Genomic DNA, 24997 nt, shown 5'->3' with positions numbered 1-24997 from the left:
CGACCAGTCCCTCCCTGTTGGTGAGCACAAGGTCGAGCATGGCACCCCCTCCTTGTCGGCTCCTCTATCGCCTGCAGGAGGAAGTTGTCATCCACGCATTCCAGGAACCTCCTGGACTGCCTGTGCCCTGCCGTGTTCTCTCTCCAACAGATGTCAGGGTGGTTGAAGTCCCCCATGAGGACCAGGGCCTGTGACCGTGAGGCTGCTCCTATCTGCCTATAGAGCACTTCATCTGCTCTGTCCTCCTGGCCAGACGGCCTGTAACAGACCCCTACCGTAACGTCCCCTGTCCGTCCCCATCCTCTAATCTTGACCCATAAGCTCTCTGTCAGCTCCTCCTCCATCCCCAGGCGGAGCTCCACACACTCCAGCTGGTTGCTGACGTAGAGAGCGACACCCCCCTCCTCGTCTCCCCTTCCTGTCTTTTCTAAAAAGCCTATACCCCTCCATGTTGACGCTCCAGTCGTATGTGTCATCCCACCACGTCTCCATGATGTCAATGAGGTCATAGCCCTGCTCGTGTGCAAGCATCTCCAGCTCTTCCTGTTTATTCCCCATGCTGCGTGCATTGGTATAGAGACACTTCAGCTGGGCCCCCGACAAAACCGACTTGCTGGCTGGAGCTACAGGGGTGCTATTGCACCGCAGTTTAGGTTTATTTGCACTTATCTGTGATCCCTAATGCAGATGTAAAAGATGGATTTTCTAAAGACTATGAAGAACTGAAGGAAAAAAAAACCAACACGTAAAATTTTGAACACATAATAAAATTCAGTCCACCTTCTCAGGGTCGTATATGCTCTAAATTCAACATACACCAGAAAAAATTACTAAAGAGGGAAGAGGGGAAAAAAAGAAATTAAAAGGAAAGATCCAAATAGTAGACAAACAATTTTAGTTCTGGCATTTCCTAACCTTTTCATCCTTGATTTTACAACCTAGAAAATGTTTGTTTGTTTGTTTGTTTGTTTAAATAGCTTTGTGTATAATTTATGAAAGTGGAAATTCGATTCTCCAGCCCATCAGTAAGGAAGAGACCTTGAGATCCACCATGCAGATCTTAGCTGCCTAAGCTAATGCAGTAATTGATAGCAGTAATATGTGTCTGTTCTGTGGGTAGACATGCACTAACAAGTCAGTCACTTTATAACTGGGTTCACAAGTATTGCTAACAGCAGGGCATTGGTAAGGTTTGGGAACCTTGGTTCTGGGTAGAAGTCAGAATAGTACTCCTTTGGCCACCCTCTGGCCAGCTGCCATTCCTATCCACAGTGTTACAATGTATTCTGACCTTCCCTGATAACCAAGCCGCTCACCAAGTCTTGACATTCTCATTTAGCACCAACTGCTCATCACCTTGAGAAATCAGAAGCAGATCTGAAATTCAGGGAGAATCTGCCATCGAGTGTGGACCAGGACTTGCATGCTCATCTCTCTGAAGAAGCTGTTTGAACACTGACTTGTTAGAAGTGGCAGATGTGAGGGGATGGAAAAGGCTCAGTGAAGACAGAGTCTGGCTATTTCAGCTGCTTCATAGAACCATGTCACTTCTCAGTATGTACATACTGACAGATTTCAATTCCCCAACTCGTAACTCAGCTCATTTAGATGTATTATCGTAGGAACACCAGAAAACACAACAGCCTTTGACAGACAGATTTCCCTGACAAATTTCAAATCCCTTTTTAAAATTAAAAAGAACACTAAAGCATTTCAAAGAAAACACCAAGAATTTCTTTGATACGAGGAAAAGAAACAGTTTTCCATGAAACATGAACTAGCTTCCCAGTATTTTTTACCTAAAAGAAATAAAAGAATAGCTTTTACTAAACCTTCCTCAGCACTCTGTTTCAAGGATGAAATTGGTGGGGTGGTTAGTTGTGGCTCATTCGTTAGTTACTTGGTCTCATTCCCACAGGATCACACATCCAACAAAAGCAGCTCTGTGTCCTGATCCCCCTGGGTCCTAGATGCTCCCATTCACCAGAAGAGCACGCTGGTCTGGGAGCACCAGGAATGGGAGCCTGTTAGAAAGGAGTAAGAAACGGCTCAGCCAGATGCATACCTGCTAGGGATGCCTCTCTGTCAGAAGCATTTTTAGCCATATACATTCAGGACAGATGTTAAACATTGTGTATTGGGGCAGTATAATGAATTTTATCTACAGAAATAATTACATAATAATAAATATTAACATAGCTATGAAGTAATTCTCTTACATGCAAGCCATGTTTTAGACTGTTAGGTAGCCACAGTGTCATATTACTCTCTCTTTATTCAGGATTTTCCCATATTTTTAATTCCTCAAATTCCTCATAATTCTAATAAAAACCTGCACAAAACTTGGCTTCAGAAGCTATATTCATAACCAATGCCCAAGTTAAGCTTGTACATATAACACTGCAAGATTGGCTTAAATAATGATAATGTTTTTCTGCAAGTATGAACCTACTGCACTGTGAAACGGTGCTCGTAGCATTGCAAACATAAATTATCAAATTAAATCATCATTTGATCTTGGAGTGGTAACTAATTGTTATGCATTTCAATTGTGGGTGTTTTTTTCCTTTTTTCAGAACAACCATTTTTCTGACTTTCTGGACAAACAAACTGGTTATACAACAATCAATATGTTGGCAATCCCAGTTATGCAGGGTAAAGACGTGCTTGCTGTTGTGATGGCACTCAACAAATTAAATGCCACTGAATTCTCAAAAGAGGATGAAGAGGTAATAACTTCAAATGTCACACAACAGTACAGTTGTTAGTTCAACAAGTAGTTTGAGTTAATCTACCTCTTGATTTGATACTTTTGCCTTATTTTTGCTCTTTGTCATTTTTAGGTCTTTAAAAAATACCTCAATTTTATATCTGTGGTCCTAAAGAGTCATCACACTACATATCTGTACAATATTGAATCCCGAAGAAGTCAGGTATAGAACAATTTGTTAATTCTTAATTTTTGTATGAAACCTCTATTATTCCCACTATTTTATATTCTGGCAAGTTTTTTGAAATAAAGACAGCAACTATTTCATTTTTTAAACTTCATAATAGTAACACACCATATAATTTTACTCTGGAATGCCTAGGATGCACATGTTTATGTTTTCTTCCTGTTGTGAACATTTACTCTCTTTCTCTTTTGTTGCAAATAGATGCTTTTGTGGTCTGCCAACAAAGTATTTGAAGAGCTAACAGACATAGAACGGCAGTTTCACAAAGCACTATATACTATTCGAATGTATTTGAATTGTGAAAGATACTCTGTTGGTCTGCTGGACATGACTAAAGAGAAGGTAACAATCGTTTTGTCTACTTGCTAGAAATATACTACTCCTAACTTTAAGATATAAAATCCATCCTTCTATTTAATTTTTTCAGCCTGTTTCTAGTGCATGTCTCTCAAGGACACAAAGTTACCATACTTTCTAACCCTTTGGGATAATTTATATAAAATCTACCCATGTTATAAAAAATAGATGCAAAATATAAGCGTGGCAAAGGATACAAACACAATAAACATAAAGGCTAATTCTGAAGTAACGTTTTATTTAATATTAATAATTCCATATGAGGAAGGGTAGAAGAGAGAAGTGCAGGTTGATTATTGCTTTATAAATACCTGCCGTCTAAAACAACAAGTAAGCTGTACAGCTGTCCAGAGAGAAGCTTCAGATTAGCCTGCAATCTACTGGCAAACATTTCTTGCCTGGAATATGTTTAACAATGTTTTCTCAACATTGTCTGAAAAGTGGCCACAGTATAGCTATGGAGAAGGAAAAATAAAATTGCTATCCACAGATGTTGCGTTACCTATGAACACAGACTGAATTTTTTTTTTTTTTTCCTTTTGCTAAACTGTATGTATCGTTTTCTCAGGAGTTCTATGATGAGTGGCCAATCCGGCTGGGGGAGGCAGAGCCGTACAAAGGCCCCAAGACACCTGATGGACGAGTGAGGATTAATTTTTCTTCTTATGAATCTTAATGTTGACATTGAGGTTGTACAGGTAACCTGCCTGTTTTTCTCTTTTTATCTAGGAAGTCAACTTTTATAAGATTATTGACTACATTTTACATGGAAAAGAAGAAATCAGAGTCATTCCGTGAGTATTCATTGGCAGTTAGCGAATATGTAGTAACTGGATATATTACTGGGACAGAATAATAGTGTCCAGATTGCAGGAATAATTTAATTTAATTCTCTCTCTAAAGGTCACCTCCAGCAGATCACTGGTGTCTTGTCAGTGGATTGCCAACATATGTTGCTGAAAATGGATTTGTAAGTTCATAGCAAAAGTAAAAACTAGAAGTTTTAGTTCATGCAGTTCTTCTAATTGAACAAAAAAAAAAGCACCCAAACCTCCCCATGACCAAAAATCTCTACAAAAATACTGTGCTGCTTCCAGTGTCATTGGTTCCCAGTGAAATTATGTGAATCAGTAGTCTGGATGGAGACAACCCCTGAGCATGAATGGCCAAAAGATCAGGAAAGTTTCCCTCTGATGGCAGTAACATTGGAGGAATAACATGTGCATCTAATGTCACTTTCCAGGTGTGCTAAGTCTCACAACAAAATGTCAAAGTAAGAAAATCATCATATACACAGTTTTAAAATTTTCTTTTTTTCTTTTTTCTTCTTGTGTAGATAATATATGTAATTCAAAGTTGTCATGTATGACAATTATTAGTAATCCTATGACATATTTAATAGCAGTATGGACAGAGCCCTTAGTACTCAGTTATTTCTTTCTATAAACCCCCATGCCATTTTCAACCGGAAGTTATTTTCTTAACCATTATGCTTATGCACTGCGAGACATCACACATGGGGGCCTTTGCTACAAGCACTCCAGAATGACATCTGTTAGAATAACCTCATCTAATTTAATAGGAACAGTTCTAATTTTTGTAGCTAGCTATGGTGCTCACTGTTAGCCTAGAAAATAAATGTGCCTTTTAAAATTATCAGGCCAAGTCTTGGTGCACATTATATTCCATTTTAACAATGTCTTGTTTTCTTTATGCTGCAGATTTGTAACATGATGAATGCACCAGCAGATGAATACTTCACTTTTCAGGTAATTCTAGTAATGTTAATAATTATAGATATTGTAGAAAAATATGCTAATACTTTCCACCAATTAGTTATACAGTCGATTACATAAATAATTTCTCCTTTGTTTGTGATGCACAGGTCTTAGCGTTACATTGCCTATATCAATAGATGTATTACTACTTTCAGACAAATATACATTTATCTGTATACACTGTTCTTTGGCTTTCCTACAGAAAGGACCGGTGGATGAGACTGGATGGGTTATCAAAAATGTCCTGTCATTGCCTATTGTTAACAAAAAAGAAGAAATTGTGGGAGTTGCAACATTTTACAATAGGAAAGATGGAAAACCTTTTGATGAGTACGATGAACAGATCATTGAAGTAAGCACAATAGGATTAGAGACTTTAGGAAGCCATACGAAGTTAATCAAAATATTATTGTAAAAAGTAATTTTAAAATGTCTGAAAATTTTAAAATAGGCTATATTAACATCTAACTAAATGTCTATCTTCTTCACTATAGAGTTTCTTAAGAATCAGAAATTTTATTTCCCTTTATAAACAAGATTATTTACATTCCAATAAGGAACAACAATCAGACACAATTTTATTTTTAGCAATTTGACTTTTTAGTGATGGTCAGAATCTCCTAATTAGCAGTGGATAAGCATTTATGGCATGCTGCTTGCAAATGGATATCGTGCCTGAGATCATAAGAGTTCCCAGAGCATTCATGATCCCATGCATTTGGGCAAGATAAGATGCTACACAGTATATCCAAGTATACTCAGCTCACTTTGGCTTCATAAGCTTCAAAGTCCTGTATACAAAATGGGAATATACGCCCTTAATTACTAGATTGAGACAAACAACATAATTAAAAGCTGTGAGGTGATAACAGAACCTGTTGATGGAAGGTAAAGGCCTCTAACAAGTAGAGTTACACATTGCTTTTCAAAGTGCACTACCAGAAAATAGAGTTTAAGAGAAGGAAGTTCAAATTGTCAGTTTAATGTTATTGTCATGGTGTCATCGCCATTTTGCTTGGCTTTGTTCCAGACTCTCACACAGTTCCTGGGGTGGTCTGTTTTAAATACTGACACATATGACAAAATGAACAAGCTTGAAAACAGGAAAGATATTGCTCAGGAAATGCTTATGTACCAGACAAAGGCCACCCCTTCTGAAGTTGAATCCATACTGGTAAGTTTCTATCCACAGTCACAAAGTTAAAGTAGGAAGTTTACTACACAAAAACTGAATTTCTTACTCATTTTCATTTTTAGAAATACAAGGAGAAATTAAATGTAAATAGTATAGAAGAATGTGATCAAAAGGATCTTATCAGGATTTTGGTAAGTCATTTAATTGAAAATACCGGTAGCGTATCTATATCAGATAGTAATGTGTCCTCATTATAGAAAAAGTTGTGTATAGCCAAATCCTGGTTAATACAATTGATTTTAGCCATCAGTTCCACAAGCTAGGTGGAGCTGATTTAATAATACATCTTCAACCTCTTCGGTTCTTCTACATGCAGAGTTCTCTGTTACCTCAGGGAAACATTCTGTCCCAAATGTGTGTCAACAGACTTGGACAGTCAGAGTTATATAGAAACATTTATATGAATTAACATTTAAAGTGTTTAACTTTAAAAATATCCATGTGGACATTGCTATACCTATAATTGAATTTATTTAATTTTGAAAATAAAAGAAGGGACATTGATATATGGTCATTTCCATTCTGAGTAAGACAGCACATGTAGGAGTGTTCAGTGGCACTAACCTACTTTTAGATTAATTTTCCTTCATTTCCGTAGGCAAAGAAGCCCAAAGACAGTGATCAGTGACTTCACAGAGATGAAACAGATTTGACCTAATCAGTTAAAACTCTACTACTACTAAAATAAAAACGAGTCACTTTCTTTTCTAGACTGTGCAGTCCTCTGACTGCCTTAGTATTTCAGTCTAGAAAGGGAGTGGCTTTTGGAGGAAAAACCCCTGTTTGTACTCACTAGGTGAACTTTGTTTTTTCTTGTGTAGCAGTCCAGGAGCATACACACTGGCTTACTTTATCTGAAACAAAACTCATATGCGCTCCAGGAAAACACTGAATGAATGCCCACGGTTAATGGATTAAAACTGAGCTAGGCTGAAGAAAAAAGGTCAAATACACATAAATATCTTGACTTCCAGTACCAACCACTCCACATATGTCCTCCTATTACACCACATTTGCTAATGTAGACATAGCTGTAGGGAAAAAAATCTCATTAAACTATTTTTAGTTAAGCACGTGTGCATGCCAGAATGCAATGGTGTTAAGGTTTTACCGGCTCTCACGAAACAGATGCTCACGTAGCCTACAAGTGGTGAAACTAAAAAACCTCATCAGACTGTGTGTAGCTTCAAATACCTTTTAAAGTAAATTTAATTTAGCTGCATGAAGAATTGCAAAAATTAACAGATAAACATTATTAAATCTTTCTACTGGTAGAGTAACAACTTATTATTCTGGTATAGGTTCCAAATGTAAAAACATAATACTGGTATGAATTTTTAAATCTCCAAAAAGCAATTAAAATGAGTTATCTCAACATTGTGAAGTCACAAATTCAAAGACCTAATATCTTGTGCACTTCCAAGGCTACATGCAAATGCTTTATCCTGTTATAAGACCTGGAATCCCAGATAGCTAATGGGATAAGGCAGGTGTTTCTAGATCTGATGATTCACAAAGTAATGGGTCTTAAAACACCAGTGCTCCAGATTTCCTTGTCCTTGACCTCAGATCAGAGTAGATACAAAGGAAAATCCCAGGGAGAAGGAAATACCTTTGCATGGATGTTCAGCCTATTTGCTGAAATATATGCATACATTCAGTCATCTTTTTTTTTTATCCATAAAATGGAGATAATTTGTAGACTGCTATGGAGGAAGGGAGTATTTGTGGTCATATAATCTATTTTTTTTTGTGTTGCATCAGACTTTCCTGAATTAATTCTTGTTTGGATTGGTGCTGCATCCTTTAAAATATAATATCACTCTCCCTAGGCTTTGGGATATACAGAGTTCTTGGAATTCAGAGTAGGAAGAAAGACCATCTGGCCAAGACTTTTACCTATCCTCTCTGAGAAGAAAGCCAACAGTATCATGATTGTGTTTCATGACTTAATACACATTAGTTTGTACTGAAATTTGAGGCCTTTGAAGATACAGTAAGCATACTGTCCTTAGGCAATGTTTCTACTGAAGTCAGAAAAGAAAATAAAAATGTTTTCACAGTTTTGTTCTTGCCAGAAAAAAACCTTGTGTTTTTGACTTTTCCTAACAGAAAGAAGAATTACCTGATCCAAAAGATTTAGAACTGTATGAATTCCGCTTCAGTGACTTTCCTGTTACAGAGCATGGCCTGATAACTTGTGGAATACGATTGTTCTTTGAGATAAATGTTGTTGAAAAGTTCAAAGTCCCAGCTGAGGTCTAATTTATTTTGCTTATATTTATTTTAAGATAGAAGAAAAATAGTTGACTGTAGGTACTTTAATATAGAAGTAGGCAATACTAAAATATTAGTTATATGGATAACAATCTTCCATTGTTAATTAAATATTTGCATATTTGTCATAAAGACTTAAAATTGATTGTGAAATTGTGTGAGCTATGGAAGAAATTAAGTCAATATGCATTTACATAAGAACAGTTTGCTATTTCCATGTTTAATTCAATTAAAAGCAATTATTTTCATAAAATTTGCACATTATTACAGTAATTTCATAGTATATTCCAGTAATTTTATAGGAATCCCATCATTTTGTTTCAATTAACAGCACAATCACAGTCTTAAATACTTTTGTTCCTAACAGGTCCTTACAAGATGGATGTACACAGTCAGGAAGGGTTATCGAGATATCACTTACCATAACTGGCGACATGGATTCAATGTGGGACAAACAATGTTTACTCTGCTGATGGTAATGTTGCTAATATTAACCTTATATTCATTATTTAGTATTCCTTTAAATTCCAACTGGAAAATTCCGGAAGGTACACACTCAGAATTGTCCGTTTCCTTTTACAGACAGGTAAAATAAAGAAATACTATACTGATCTAGAAGCCTTTGCCATGGTTGCTGCTGCTTTCTGCCATGACATTGATCACAGAGGGACCAATAACTTGTATCAGATGAAGTAAGTATAAATCCTCAAATAGATGGATACGTAGTATTTTTAGTGGCATATGAAATAAAACATGTAAAAACTTGCAAAAATATAAGGTATATTTATCTGACATGAATGAACAATAATCCTACAGAAGATATCTGCCTCAGAACATTTGTCACGACAGCTGAAACACAAAGATAAAATGCAAAAGCAGGATCTTAAAAGGATCTCCTGGAGCTGCAATTCATTTCTAAGACAGACTAAGCTCTTGCAATGCTTGGATTGTAGCAAAGCCTCCTGCACATGAGGCCACAAAGAACTGAGAAAAGTAAATTAAAATCCCTAACTAGACTAATTTTTTCAAGGCAGGGCATAAGCACTTTTCTGGAGAGGGATTCAGGATGCGGCATAGACAAGGGTCAGTTTAGAGGGAAATAAGATTTAAGATGCATTCTTTTTCTCTGTTTTCTACTGCCCAATTTGACTAGCTCAGTTGTTCACCTCCCACTCCGTTTACTGATTGATGTAGGTCCTTTCCTGAGGTGTAATCATCTCCTCATGTTATACAGGATTCTGAGCTAAAGAGCTTGTGTGCTGCCACTGGGTCCACATGCCAGTACGTTACACATCATGAGGTTAAGCTTTGCAATTAATGGTCGTTTTTGTTCTGAGAAAATATTCTAAAGGATTTGTGATTTTTCTGTTGTTTGTTATGAAACAATATTAATTACTACATGATTGTTATAAAACAATGTTAATTCAATTTATATTAAACTTACCTTTTTATTACAACATTACATATCACGGTGAGACCCACTCTTCTCCTGAAGAGTGAACAATCTACCATTTAGTCTTTTGTGTGATCTGTTACGGCTTGTTTCTATGTGCTAGCTAGAGAACACACGTTTCTCAGAATGTCACATGTACCAGAAGATTGTAACCATAATTTTCTGAGTACAATTTCCCACAAACTGCATGTCCAGACTGATTCACCCTCCTCCTCTCACCCTGGATACACTCCTCCCAGGAGAGACGTTTCAGCCTGCATGCTGGAGCAGTGACGCAAGGGGATTTTCTGATTATTCTCAGGGATTCTCCAGATGACATAGGATACAGAGAATGATAGACACTGATTCTTATTCAGTGGACTGCTTCTCATACAAATAAGTTTAAGGCAGGTTTTAAATCTTCCTACTGTGGTCTTCCCTAGCTGAAAGCCCTCTACGTAAGGTCAAACACAGTAAAGCTATTTATAAAAGTTATCAGGCTTTACCACAACAGTCCTAATCGCAAGTCAGAAAATACAGCTAGCATGTAGCAATCTGCCTTGGGTTATCTGAGGAATCGAGTTATTAGCCAAGGGAAGAAAGGCGGAAAACATGCGGAACCACGTGCAGCCTACGTAGATAGGACACTTCTCCCTTCCTCCCAGTACCATAGTCTGATGCAGAATTTCCTCTGCTTGAAGATTAGCCCAACATCAGAGGAAGGCTTTGAGCTCTGTGATAAGACTGAACACACCTGAGCTGTCAGGACTTGCGCAGTCCATAAAACTGTGATTTTGGGGGAGGGGAGGGGCCCAAGGGCATTAGAGGAATTAAACTCCCTTATACTGTTACTTTAGATTACAGCAAGTTAGAATCACAGGGGACATGGCCCACAGTCATTACAGACAGACAAGAGTTCAAAAGTCGTGCCTCACAACAAATACTAAAAGATGCATAAAGGCAATTTTAAACGTACACAGAATGTGGGTGGACTAAACAAACAGCAAAACTAAATGTGTAAGACAAAATACAGGTATATTTTAAAAACCACAGGTTTTGAGTTTTGAGGCATATAACCATGCCTTTGACTTTAATGGGCACTGAACACCCAGTGCTCTCCAATTTCCATCATTACTCAGTCACAAGAGTGACGGCAAGCAAGTATTTTCTTTTGCTCTGCATCATACCAATGGTTAAGATACATAGATTAAACTACTGAACATGCAGATCAGAAGCATTTTAGTCCTAAAATCTGAATCCTCAATCAAAAATACTGCCTCCAAAACACTATAAACAATTGGTTCTTTTTTAACAGGTCAGCTGCTCCGCTGGCAAAACTTCATGGATCTTCCATTTTAGAAAGACATCACCTTGAGTACAGTAAAACCCTACTGCAGGATGAGGTATGTCTGCATGAACCTTCTGCTCACATTGATTAATACAAAAGATCCAATTAAGTTACGATGTTCCAAATTTCACCATGTCTCATTTATTCCTCTAGGTCCAGATTAAGAAATTATGCTAAAATTCAGAAGTTTAAGCCAAATTCTTATGCATGGCCCACTTTTAGAGAAATATGAGTAATACTGCCAGAAATACTCACTCAAGATAGAAAAGCTTTTCCTCTGGGCCTCACTGACACTCCTCAGGTTTTTCTACTTTCACAAAACAGCTGATGTTGAAATAAAAGCGGAAAATATACAATACAGACATACAAAATGTTGTAATTAAATTGCTGCCCCTGGTTCAGGAGATCTGAGTTCAGCTGCTGGCTCTGGCAGCTGAGAAACAAAGGGATGGAGCTGTTTATGGAGGGCCCTCTTACCCCCAGGCCAGACCTCACACACCCCTTACCTTGCTAAAACAGAGAAGGCGGTATCATGAGGCTCTGATACAGCCCCCATTACTGATCTTCCCTGAATTAGGCAGACGCCCTCAGCTGCCCTTCCCCAGCACCCAGGGAGGTGAGGCTCCTCCTCACAGTCTCCTCAGGCTAAACAAAATGGCGGCAGTGCAGCCTTCCAGGGCGCTCTGCCCTGTGAAGCTCTCTTCCCGAGCAGGGATCAGCTGTCCTTCCCTTAGCAGTGCCTTGCTCTGTCCTAGCTACAAGGGAAGAGACTATTTACAACTCTTTAATACATATTTTGCAGGGAAATAAGAGATTTAACAGGCAAGGCTTGAACACGTGCCATCTCACTTGTTCGCAGCAGTGTGACAGGCACCCACTTCCACCCTCATTTTTCGTTTTCTAATCCCTGTGGTGGTGCTATTTCCTGACCTCGTGAGAATAAATCCTTACACTAACCAGTAGCACAATGATAATAAAAAATGCAGAAGATTTATGATGTAAAAAAAAAAAACCAAAAACCAGAAACTACCTTTACCTTTATTGATGGCGACATACTTTTTCAAATATGAGATGCCAAGGACTAACCCCTGCTCTTTGCTGGAGCAGTTGTCAGGATCTCAACAGCGGCATCGCTGCGCCCCGTGCTCTCACAGACATAGTCCACTCAGTTGAAGAAGGAAGGAAAACCAGGACACTTGGAAAAATGCTGAGTGTGATGCTCTCATCCCCTTTGCCTGAGGAAAAGGCCATTGCACTTCCTATAGTAGGTCCCTAACAGCACAGCAGGCAATTTTGCCAATCCAGGTTAATAGGAGAAAAGGGCGTCTACTGTGAAGCTTTAAAAAGTCTAGGAAAATTAGGTGTATGGAATGTGAACTGTAAAGAAATTATGGAAAACTGCCATTTATTTACTAATTATGTGGAATACAGGTGGGTTTCTTTGGTTTTAGTTTACATATGGCTATAGCAGGACTTGCAACTGAGTCAACTGAGTAGTTATTTGTCCACCCTCTGAGGGCAGCACCTTAGATCCACCTTCTGTTCACGTAGTTATTTAGCTATTTATTAGCCATGAATAAGGACCATCTTTAATTTTTCATTTGTAGCATTATTTTAATGTAGGGACTGTAGTTCGCCCATTTTGTTATACTATTCTGAGAAAACCTGTATAGTACAAACCAAAGACAGTGTTATAAAAGGAATTGAATTCGTAAACTTTCCATCTTGCAGAGTTTAAACATCTTCCAGAACCTAAATAAGCGCCAGTTTGAAACTGTTCTACACTTATTTGAAGTTGCAATAATAGCAACTGACTTGGCTTTGTATTTCAAGTAAGTACTAAATTCTGTATAACTTCCTACTGAAAAAAATGTCAATCCCATACAATTTACAACTGTAATTTTTAGTTGTTTATATGCAGAGTAGAAATGTTTATATGCAGAGTACAGAGCTATATTTAAAATTCTTAGTAAGTCTAATCCTTGTAAAAAAAAAAAAGAGATAGCCTTAGATTCAGTATAAGCTTTCAAATTAGAGAGCACATAAACATATATAATACTTTTAGTATACATTTAGTAGGTCATTCAAATATGCTTTTAGTTACAGCAAACACTGTATTTCAGAAGTGTGGATTCTGTAGCCTAATCTTAAGGTTGTGTGCATGTGTGATATTCAGCGTACCGTACTACAATTACTCATACTAAAAAAGAGTATGCTTATGACATGGAAATTAAGATGCTGGTTTAAAAACGAAACTGCAGACATCAACTGATCCTAGTGCTAAATATGCCAAAGACTCCAAATATCAAGTAATCCATGCTGTTCCAAAGTTACTGACTTAATGTACTTTTGTAATGGGTATTTTCCTTAAAGATATATGAAGCCTTTTGTTTTGGTCCAGATGTCTTATGACTGGAACAATTTAAAGTCAGGAGACAGGAAACAATTCAGTAAGTTGTTCAACAGCAGTTATTAAATTTAGTGAACAGTAATTCCATTATTTCATTCATTCTAAAAGCAAACTAAAAGATTTATTAAGCAATAGCAAGACACATATGTTTTCAAAGTTCTCAGTCAGGTCTTAGTGTTTCTTTTGATTTTTGAGGGGAGGGAATGGAAGAACATTTATTAGTATTTGCTTCACTTTCCCCAATTCATTACATTACAGAAAGTAATAAAAAAGTAACACTAAAGAAATAATAATGTCACCCCAAACAGCTTAATATGAAGAGTTAGGAAATGAGTTATTTGTTTCTTTATCAGGAATTCTCACAATACTTTACATGTCAGTGGTATATAGCAAAATCTAAATGTGCTAGGTTGAAAAGATTGAGTTCAACAGGAAGAAGGTATTACTTTGATACTACTATGACTAAGATACTACTTTGGAAAAGCATAAATATGAGAAATATAGTTTTCTATTTCATTTTAATGCAGGTGCTATATATGGTTTATTGGTATGTTTTAACAGGAAAAGAACTATGTTTCAAAAGATTGTGGATGCAATTGAAAAAATGGAAACAGAAGAGGAGGCAATTAAATATATATCTATTGACCCAACCAAAAAAGAAGTCATCATGTAAGTCATTAATATTTTACTCTTTATTCAATCAGTTGTCTAGGACCAGATTTTAAAAGAATTTGGGCACCTAAACTTGTAAATTAAGACTTGGTGTTATTGTCTGATGATTAGCATAACCAATTTTAAATTAGAAACAGATGTCTACAGTCTTCTCAAAATGTGCATCCATCTGCATCTTACATATCTAAATTCCTTTTAAAAATCCAGACCTTTTATTTTCTGTCATCATCCTAACTATACTCCTGTTTTGTTTTGTGTTTTCAAAGGGCTATGATGATGACTGGATGTGACCTGTCTGCTATAACAAAGCCCTGGGAAGTGCAAAGTAAGGTAGGTACTTTTCAAACAGACAATACTGCATTTGCTATCAGTTTTACTGCCTATTTGGTGCACAATCATTTTTTTTAAAAATACTTATTATCATTTAATAGATATCTAAGTATCTGCACCCAACCGCGTTTCCAGAAAATAACCTCTATTTTTCTGTCACTGTGAGTGTAAGCATTCCATGATGCCTCTCCCCAGCCACTCTACAGTTCCACCTTTCTCTACTTGTCCTTCAGCTAAAACTGGCATCCCTGGTTCTGTCAGCTGTGCTAGCTACCCTTAAATATCACCCTCTTATTTCTGTGCTATCCAACTTTAGCTATTTTTCAAGTATTTTTAAGGTACAGATTTAACAACAGTATGATTTGAATTAATTGTGTCTACTCTGTAAATATTGGTGCTACTTCGAAGTAGCTTAAACATGCTAAAAATAAATTCTGTAATATGGTGTCACACTGCTTTGTACCTAAGTACTTCAAGTACTTCAGTACTTATCGACCATCACGCTGAAGCTCATCACTTAGGCTTACAAGAATACGTTTTAACAATCCATAATCAAAATACAGATGTTTGTGGGGCCTTCTAAGTAATACACATTACAGGTACTGGAAGATTCTGTTATGCTGCTAATATTGTCTTGTTCCTGTTGACAATAACCTACCATTTACTCAGCATGCACTAGAATATTGGTAGAGATAATTTGCTGGAAAAAGCCTTAAGTACACCAGAGTGTCTGTAATTTTTGAAAGAAGTGCTTGACTATCTCCACAGGGATTGAAGAGTGGAATTCTATTATGTTTGATCAAAACTCCTTATTTCTGCAGAACTTTTTAAACTATTCAGAGATCATCCAGTAGCAAGAAAATACTCCTCTCTTTGTGGAAGGGAAGTTAATAATAATAGTTAAGTAGTAAACAGTAATGTGCCAGTTCTTAGTTAATCAACATTTTCACATTTTCTGGAAAGCCTTGTTCTTTTTTTCATTTATTTAAATTTACTGCTTTCTGCTGACACTTCCACTGAATTGTGATTATTCAGGTTGCCCTCATGGTTGCAAATGAATTCTGGGAGCAAGGTGACTTGGAACGAACTGTGCTACAGCAACAACCAATTGTAAGTACTAAACAATTTAACCGTGTTAAGCAATATTAACTATTATTAAAACATTGAATAGATAATGGTCAATGCTGCTTACTAGATCATTATACCAAAAAGCATGATATCTACATAATCTAAATTACTGCTATTCTGTTCTAGCCTATGATGGACAGAAACAAAGGGGATGAACTACCCAAGCTCCAAGTTGGTTTCATAGATTTTGTGTGTACATTTGTGTACAAGGTAAGAATAATTGTTTTTGTTTTCCCACTGCAGCAGTTCTGATGGCACGATTAGTGACAAACTTTTGCAGTTAAAAAATTCTAGACAGCAGCAGGACTCTTGGTCACAGGGTAAACAACTATCCCAACTATCACAATTTTTCAATCTTTTGTTATATAGAAGAACTGTTTCCACAAAGCAAATTCAAGAGATGTGAAGCAAATTAATAAAAAGTTAAGATCTCAGTGAAAATTGAGGGCGCTGAGGTTTTGTTAGTATCTCGAAAGACTGAGTTAGACAGCACAGTCTGATTCTTCCTTTTAATACAAGTATGCAACATGTGGATGGTTACAGAAAGCAGTTAATGGCAGAGCAAAGGGAATAGGAAACTTGTAATATTCTGGAAATAATATTCTGTATCTTCTCTAAGGCATGGAAATGCCAACATTATTAATCCCTGTCTAGCTTTTCATATTACCCCAAAATGTCATCCAGAAAATTGACAGTAACATTTTAAGATCTTCAGATATATCCTCATCTGCTTGGAATACACTATACGATATAAATACTAGACTTTTTTATTATATCTTGATACTGATAATCACATGATAAAATATAATATATCATAGTAATAATTGTATTATATGAATCAGATTATCAAATGTGAGATTAGGGAAGATACTAAAATGTGCAGTATATAATTCAAATCTAACTAACTATGTCCACAATAGGGCATTATTATCCCAACACAGTATTTCCAATAACATGCCACCACTGCATGACCAAGAATATGCTTTCAAATGTGCACTAGCAGGGACTCACACTATTTCTTGTTCTACAGAAAATCCACTACCAGAGAGGTAACAAGTGCTTGAAAAAAAATGTGAAATCAAGTAAAATTAATTAATCTAGCATACATACTGAATTAGATTAATAGAAAAATGAAAGTGAATGTTTTCTCTGCAAAGCAGCAGCATTTCCATAAATTCAGACTTTACAAATCATCATTTGCAAATTTTTAATTTGCTAATTTAAATTGTTTGTGTAGGAATTCTCAAGGTTTCACAAGGAAATTACACCTATGTTTGATGGTCTTCAAAACAACAGGGTTGAATGGAAAACACGAGCTGATGAATATGAAGAGAAAATGAAAGTTATTGAGGAGCAAAAGAAAAAGGAAGAAGAAGCAGCTGCCAAAAAAGGTTAAGTAACTTTTAAGGTTTTCATTTATATGTATTTGTAAGGCAGTCAGCATATTCTCTCTCTCAAATTCACACAAGTAGTGCAATTGCACACACTTGTGCAATAGTCTATTAAACTTTATACTACTGGTATACGAGTTCTGAATTAGCCAAATTGGCTTTCTCTTGGAAGAGGAGTAACCTTTAAAGACTGCACAAATCCAGTACACTGACCTCATTTTCTAAAACGCAAAATTATAGAAAATATGACCATCACAAAAGTGAAGGGAATGTAAAATTTATTCTGTCTTAAGACTTAAAACTTCATATAATTAAATACTTAGATATCTGTGAATGCTGCAATCACCTGAAATACTGGAGATGTATCAAAATTCTGTATGGCATCAGCCCAAAATGTATTCAGGTGCTTTAAGCTGAAAATGAAGAGCACAAGGAAAAGAGATGGGAAGGGATAGTGTGCATTTGGAACACAAAAAAGCAGTGCAAATCCCCACTTCTCTTCCAAGTTTAAGATAAAGCTTTTGGCTGTAGTTCCCTACCATCAGTTTCATGGCTGAAGTACACTCTCTCATACTACAAATTTAACACTAATCTTCCTAAGACAGCCCAAGTCCTAAAATTGAAAGTATGGTTCTGCATATGATAACCCAGTAGAGAATCTGATTTTACAGAACCTGAAAACCTATCACCCTATCACTCAAGTGTAAGAGTGAAATGAGTCAGTTATTTTTATTCTGTATTGCATGTGGAACAGCAGGTCAACAGCTCTGCCAGTCAGCTGAGATGACTGAAAGAGTTCAGAGATTAAAACAAAAACACATGTGATTACTACAGAATGATTTATTGTCAGCTAGTTCAAAGAAGAAAATTTAGTTAAGGTGTGTGTTTCACATCTTTAAAACATAAAACAGTACTGAATAATTTATTTGTTAATCAGTGTCTGTGGGAAATAGGTGAGTATTCTTCACGTTTCACATAAAAGAGAGGCTACTCAAGGCAATGATCAAGTTATTATCATAGTGTGAAGTGGAACTAGAGAGTTAATGGCTCCTAAAATAAGTGACACTGGGCTAAAATTTTTTAAAAATGTTGTTGCAAAGTGGTTTAAAAAGTACTGCAAGTTACATGATTTAATCAAAGCAGATTTTTGAAAAAGAAGTTTAATAAAATGAGTCAAATATTATTATTGTAATAAAATTGCAATAAATACTTTAGCCTGTTGACACAGTCATACCACTTACACAAACTTTCACAGAAATTATGCCCACCTTATTGTCTCCCAAATTTTTAAAGACTCTTTTTCCCATTAACCATATCATCTTATTTAAGATTAGTGGTTGTAAGTATGAACAAAGTACTCTTTCCTTACACTGGAATGTAAGTATCTAAACTTTACAGAAATACCAGCAAAACAAAACAAAACAAAACAACCTGGGACCTATACACAAACCTATACTTTTGCTTTCTTGACAAAGAGTATAGTTACTGAAGTCTGATCCTATGCCCTTACGCATAAGGTTCTTAAATAAAAATTAAATTATACATTTAGGAAGACTCAGGTATTTCTACTCCAACTTAAGTTAGGACCATCTTACATCATTGGTGTTTTGGAATCACTTAATCACTGATGTAAGGAAACAAGTATTTTCCCACAAGGAACCTTACACAGGCAAGCATGGACTGACTGCTTTGCAGAAGCTAAGGATCTGACCTTTGCATATCACAATTGGTATCACAAACTGTAAGTGAATTATTTTGCTTCTTTTGAAATGTGCACTGGAATGAAGCCATGCACATTTGTGAATAACATATCTGACACTGTCAAATCAAGGCCATGTAAATATCTGGGTTTGTTAAATCAGTTCATACAAACAATAATTTGATACATGCTGAACCACGGTGGCTTTTCTAGATCACACTGACCTGGCTATTCTTAGCTATTCAGTAGACAGTAAACAAAATAAACATATTTGCTGAACCACTACAGTGGAAAGTTCAGAACAGAAACTAAATCAGAATACAGTATTAAACTGAGAAAATAAAATACATCGTTAGTAACATAGTGTTGATTATTTCCACAAATTATAGAGGGTAGGACACTGATTATGTGACATGTTTCAATGCAGGTGGAAAGGGTCGAAAATGACCTAGTAACATGGTGATCCACAGCTTTCAAATGTAAGTTTTAATTCTAATATTGGTATCTTACCTTAAATGAACCCGGAAACGCAATTTATTACAATGAAAGAATCTTTACTATGACCAAAGAACATCTGTGGAATCATTTGAGAGAGACAGTAACAGAATCAGTACCTATAGATAACAAACGAAAAATGTCTCTCTTAATTGGTAATTACAAAGGGTTTCATGCAGGGTTGGATAAAGGTGTATATAATTAGGTCAAATTAAAGGTTTTGTATCATCTGCTTCAAAAATAGATTCACAGATTATATTGATCCAAGAGTTTATTTCTTTTGCATGGCTTGCATACCTCAGTTTTGTATGTGTGGGACAGAATTATATACATTTAACTACTGAAACTTTCCAGTAAGAGTGGTTCAGTGTGTGTTTGGTCCTTTGAGAAATGTTGGTATCAACTGCTACACTATATACACATATGTATATATAGCATGTGTTACTGTTTCTTATGCCATTTTCCCAGACAAGTACTGAAAGCAAGTTCAGTCTTCAGAAGGTCAAACACACATAATATGCATATCACAAAGGCAATACCTTTTCAACAGGAAATTAGAGCCGCTAAAATTAACAGAAAATACTTACTTTACTTTCCTCTCTGTTTTCCAGCTCAAAAGGCAGCTGAAGGTGGTGGCGGAAGCGGAGAGGATGGAAAATCCAAAACATGTATAATTTTGTAATTCTTTGTCTCAGCCACTGTTTCTGCTACAGAAAAGACAGCTAGAAAGAACTTCCATGAGCCCCAGTGGATACCTGCTTCGCATAGAATAGTATAGATTGATCTCTTAACAATCCTCTTAAACACCTGCCATTTGTTGGAAATTATTTTTAATGGAGTAAACAGTTACAATAAAAAACTGGAAAATTAAAAGAAAAAAAATAATGGTTCAAAATGAGTTAACTGTGCGTTCTAGATATTTTTTCATGTCACACAATTTATATACATATATATTCAATATATTCAATAAAAATATATTGAAATACGTAACTTCTGCATACTGCCCAGAAAAAATATACTTCATTTTGACAGATGTTCTATGAAATTACTGAATGAAATCTAACATGTACAATTCAAACAAAAAAATGTGATTTTCTTAACTTGTATTTTTAGATTTTTATATTAAGTTTATTTCCTTAAGCTGGAATTGTCCTTTTCCTTCATTCTCAATACTATATAACGTTCTATATAAAGAGTAAACATCTCCTTGACTTTAGGAATGCTCAACACATCCCTGGCTCATATCTATTAAAAGCAGGTCCATGGTACACAGTATTTTTTAAAAACTACCAAGGATAATTTTGTAAATTGTAGCCATAGCTCAGAGAAATCACTCTTTCGCCCATGTACAAATGGCTCTGCCCGCACTTCCTAAACTGACCACCTTTTATTGTAAAAATCTAAAAAGGCAGACCGTAAATATCATGCTTTGCACACAAGTAAGACTTTACTAAGATACCTGTATCAGTATATCTACAGCAAGCTCTACATTGAAAGGCATTTTAAAAGGCTCATGTACTCCCAATGCATCTTTTAAAAAATGCAGTAAATGAAAGTATCTGAAAACCAATGAACTGGCACCAATTTAATCTTGGAACGGAGAGGACAGCAGAAGCAGAGCACATTAGAATTCATATTCCCTCCCTTTCTACAAGACAACAGACTGCACGCAAATTAGCTCTTAATAAACAACGATCTCCCTACCAAAACCTTCTGCTCTTGAAGAATGACAGAGTCTACTCCATACCTCCTACTCAGGTATCACAAAGCCAGCTCCTCCTGCAGATAAAGGAAAGAAAATGGCTACTATATTATGCACGGATCTGAGTATTCACTGGAACCAGTTCCAAATCTAAAAGGAGATGGATGTCAAATGCAATTCCTGCAACAAACAAGTTTGACATGTAGAGTCAACCCTGCCACTCTTCTTCCCTCTTTAAAGGAAGCAGATCCATATTTTTTTTTCTCTGAAGGGCCCTCAGCATGCACAAAGAAGCGAGAACAACTGAATGATTTGCCACATTATATTCCTTGCTAACAATGCTCTATGAACACAGATACTATCACCCCAAATTAAAAGAATCCACAAAAAAAAATCCCACTTATTACATCCTTATTTATAAATGGGCCAAATACTTTACAGAAACTTAGTTATGATATAAAACAGGGAACCATGCATTATTTTCTATAATAAATGCAAGTCTAAAGAAAGCTATTTCAAGGCTGTTTAATCATGTAATTTTATTCAAACTGTATTAAATGATGTATTTAATATGTATACTGTACCATTTCATAACTGCATTTCAAGAGTCAAAGAGGAGTTAGTTATCCAGAACACGTAATATACAACACTTGAAGCAACAAATATAGCAACACATTCGACAAAAGCCCCTTTGGGCAAGTTGCATACAAGTAAGCAGATTGCTGCAGATTGGATTTGACTCTCAACCAAGCTTGCAAGATGACAGAGAATTAACCTTTAAATCCACCTTCTTACCTAAAGAAGCATTCACGCAAGGCTACATTTATTTCTTACTCAAGGACACCCTAAATATATCCTTGTACCATCATCTATTATGTAAGTACAAACTGTTTAAAATGTAATTATGTTAAGAAACACTTGTAAATACAGTTTTCAACTTATTCATATCAGTGGATGTAAAATGTTCATAAATACACTGCAACCATCTCTGCTGTTACATTTCCCATATCAAATACTTATAAATACTTTCTATAAATATATCTACAATGGGAAGTTCTTACAAAAAATACATTTTATACAACATTAACTTTCCTCAGATTAACACGAACATTTAATTTTTAAAAAGTTTGTCCTTTATATTTTTATCCAACAAAGAAAAGAGCCACTGTAACTATTCATGTGCAGATTGTTTCTTTGAAAACATAAAATAAAGAATGTTTAAAGTTGTGTTGCAATTTGAAGAGGAAGATGAATCCAGTAAGTTTCTCAAGCCATATGCATTCTTTACTTGTATATTTAGGATTACACTTTAAAGAAAGATTAACATTCAATCACTGTTAAGGAGATCAGAAACCAATGATAACATACAAGTCACATGTACCTCTCCAGTAGAAAGCCAAACACTTTTTTTTTTTATATTAAAAATGTCACCTATCAACTAGATTTTTATAAGTGGAATTATCAGTCACATCATATTATAACTAAAATTTAAAACAAAGTCACAATGAACTAAACTTTTCTAAGGAATGAGGGAAACGTTTCAGATATGCTTTACTTAATTCAAGTAAAATACATATTTGATAAAAACTTCTCCAGTAGCATTTGAAAATACTTAGAGAGACTAATATCTGAATATTAAAGTCTACATGACCAATAAATTTAAGGCTATTAACTCTTGTTCAATAAATTAGAAATATGAATATATTAAAGTGTGTGGCTTTAAACTAATAACAGAATCTTCCAAAAAGCCCCTTTACAAAAATCTGACAGTAACTGAAGTTTGGGATAAAATAGAAAGCAGTCAACTTCCTTAATGTAATGTCAACAAACAATACTCTTGTTTGTTTACATCCTTCCTACTTTTACGCTTAGGTGCCATATATCTTTTGCACTGAACTGAAAAAAAAAATTATTTTATTTCACAAGTATGCAGCTTACCATAAGAAAAAGAAAGTTTTTAGACCTGAAGCCTTCTACAAAGATAATCTACTGAGATGGTCCATCTGAGTGACTGTAGAAAAGGTACACTGGTAAAAAGAGGTCTCTGGTCCATAATTGTGACTGGATTTCCAGACTTTCATCTTGACAATTCATGAAGAAAATCAGCCTACATCAATTTCAAGTTTCAGAGAAACAAGTCTTGAAAATACTCATCGAACTCCTCCTCCCTGGGGGAAAAAAAAAAAAAAAAAAAAAAAGTCAAAGGAAGTTCTGCTTTGGATCGGTACTTAGGAGATAGTCTTTGTATGAAAAGGATTCAGCAGACTTCTGATTAGGGGGTAAGAGCAGTGGCATGGTAGAGGCGTAACAAAGGTTTCTCCTCCAGTGTTGTGTATTTCTCCTCTTTAAAAAAAACATACTTAGGTTCTCTGAATGGAAGGAGATCTGACATAATTTTACATGTCAGAATATTAATTAAAACACTCAGGAAAAAATCTCTGCCTTTTCAGTTTTGAATAGACACAGTATGTTTTACTAGCTACAAGTTCACTTAGATCAAACTAACCGTGATTTTTCATCTGCTTCTTGTAGAGGACCTTTCCAAAAATCAGCATCTGAAGGACCATCTTGTGCATCGCTGCTATCTGAATCTGTTAAAAAATTGAAAGTGCTTATGAAATAAATTTTAAAATAATTTATCTTTTTTTTTTTTTTAATTTAGATGGCATAATGCTAGGAACAACGTTTAATTGTAACCCTGAGAATAAAAAGAACACCTCACTTTGCATAAAGTAAAAATGAAAACATTTCCCAATATTACTCAAAATACCATCAAAAAGACTCTTAGATATCATGAACTAATATTTTGGCCAAATATAACAACAATCATGTCAAAACTCTGATCTTGACACAACAGCAGCATAGCACTTTGTTCCTGAAATTAAGAGTTTATAATCACAAACCCAGAATTACAATACAATTTCAACTAATGATATTAAATTAATCAATTAATTACTTTACTTCTACTTGAATTACAACTTTTTTTTCAGTTCTAACTTACCAGCTTGTCAGAAAACATGGATTGCTGCATAACTGTTTTGTGTATACATACAGAAGGAGTGAAAACAAAAACCCTCTTGTTATCAGAAATATGCCTTGACCTAAAAAACCCAGTCTTTCAGTACAGCTTTCCTGACAAAACAGAGACTTAGGGCATGATCCGAGCCATAGTAACCCACTTCAGGTCTTCCTGTATCTATCTGGGAAAACATAGGTGCTGAGAACATTCCCAAAAAACATATAGCACAGATGAGCAATCAGTAGACACTCAACACCTGCTACAATTGGTATGACCAGGAGATGGGGCTTGTTTCATCAGAAAAGAAACAGGACTGGAATTACTGAGATAGAGAGACAACCAGTGCCTAAGGAGTCACTGAGACTCTGCGTGCATCCACTCAGAACAAGTAGGTCTCTGAGCTACTACAGGTGGCAGCTGGAAAAGACTTTAGTTAAAGCTTAGGATTTATTTAAAATCTATTAATTTTTTTGAGTACAGTGCATATTGGTGTTATTCACCAAAAGGAAACGTAGTAGTTATTATACAGGAAAAGTACTTTCTTTACACAGCACATTATTTGCACACCTGCATGCATGCAACTATTAACAATGTACCTATTTTTGCACTCTCTATTCTGGAGCAACGTGATGTCTCATTTTTCTGATTATTTCCATTTTGTTATCTGGCCACATTTTTACTCCTTAACTAAAACTTAAAAGATTTCCTTCTTAAAATTCCTTACAGTTTTTCTCCAGAAATTTTAAAGTAATTATTTTGACCCTTCATATGTCTGCTTGTTTTCACACAGCATTCTTATCATCTTAT

The 24997-nt window shown here is 35.7% G+C and overlaps 2 protein-coding genes across 7 annotated transcripts in view; one reads left to right on the top strand and one right to left on the bottom strand.

Annotated features, from left to right (window-relative positions):
- The window catches only part of PDE6C (phosphodiesterase 6C), a 31728-nt gene extending 11577 nt beyond the window's left edge, over nucleotides 1-20151 (top strand). The window contains exons 2-22 of one of the 3 annotated variants that reach the window (XM_086752757.1): nucleotides 2577-2729; nucleotides 2844-2933; nucleotides 3159-3299; nucleotides 3883-3957; nucleotides 4044-4108; nucleotides 4218-4284; nucleotides 5036-5083; nucleotides 5295-5444; nucleotides 6123-6266; nucleotides 6350-6418; nucleotides 8400-8546; nucleotides 8932-9039; nucleotides 9147-9256; nucleotides 11312-11399; nucleotides 13076-13176; nucleotides 14316-14423; nucleotides 14693-14756; nucleotides 15792-15866; nucleotides 16011-16094; nucleotides 17122-17275; nucleotides 20093-20151. In XM_086752757.1, the coding sequence (XP_086608883.1) occupies nucleotides 2577-2729; nucleotides 2844-2933; nucleotides 3159-3299; nucleotides 3883-3957; nucleotides 4044-4108; nucleotides 4218-4284; nucleotides 5036-5083; nucleotides 5295-5444; nucleotides 6123-6266; nucleotides 6350-6418; nucleotides 8400-8546; nucleotides 8932-9039; nucleotides 9147-9256; nucleotides 11312-11399; nucleotides 13076-13176; nucleotides 14316-14423; nucleotides 14693-14756; nucleotides 15792-15866; nucleotides 16011-16094; nucleotides 17122-17275; nucleotides 20093-20151 (2100 nt within the window). Of the gene's footprint in view, nucleotides 1-2576; nucleotides 2730-2843; nucleotides 2934-3158; nucleotides 3300-3882; nucleotides 3958-4043; nucleotides 4109-4217; nucleotides 4285-5035; nucleotides 5084-5294; nucleotides 5445-6122; nucleotides 6267-6349; nucleotides 6419-8399; nucleotides 8547-8931; nucleotides 9040-9146; nucleotides 9257-11311; nucleotides 11400-13075; nucleotides 13177-14315; nucleotides 14424-14692; nucleotides 14757-15791; nucleotides 15867-16010; nucleotides 16095-17121; nucleotides 17276-19401; nucleotides 19422-20080 lie in introns of those variants that run through there. The other 2 variants (XM_086752756.1, XM_086752758.1) reach the window with 2 other exon arrangements.
- Nucleotides 17537-24997, bottom strand: part of LOC104486597 (protein FRA10AC1 homolog) — a 34385-nt gene continuing 26924 nt past the window's right edge. The window contains exons 13-17 of one of the 4 annotated variants that reach the window (XR_015259113.1): nucleotides 23678-23762; nucleotides 23110-23339; nucleotides 21174-21248; nucleotides 20057-20328; nucleotides 17537-17688 (exon numbers count right to left, since the gene is read on the bottom strand). Coding sequence is in view for 1 of the 4 variants with exons in the window: in XM_086752763.1 (XP_086608889.1) it covers nucleotides 23297-23339; nucleotides 23678-23762 (128 nt within the window). In the remaining 3 variants the exon portion in view is untranslated. Of the gene's footprint in view, nucleotides 17689-18106; nucleotides 20329-21173; nucleotides 21249-21691; nucleotides 23340-23677; nucleotides 23763-24997 lie in introns of those variants that run through there. The other 3 variants (XR_015259114.1, XR_015259112.1, XM_086752763.1) reach the window with 3 other exon arrangements.

This window comes from Chlamydotis macqueenii, chromosome 7 (assembly GCF_036417535.1).
Source record: "Chlamydotis macqueenii isolate bChlMac1 chromosome 7, bChlMac1.mat, whole genome shotgun sequence".
In the NCBI taxonomy this organism is placed as follows: domain Eukaryota; kingdom Metazoa; phylum Chordata; class Aves; order Otidiformes; family Otididae; genus Chlamydotis; species Chlamydotis macqueenii.
This window is presented reverse-complemented; position numbering and strand designations above follow the sequence as displayed.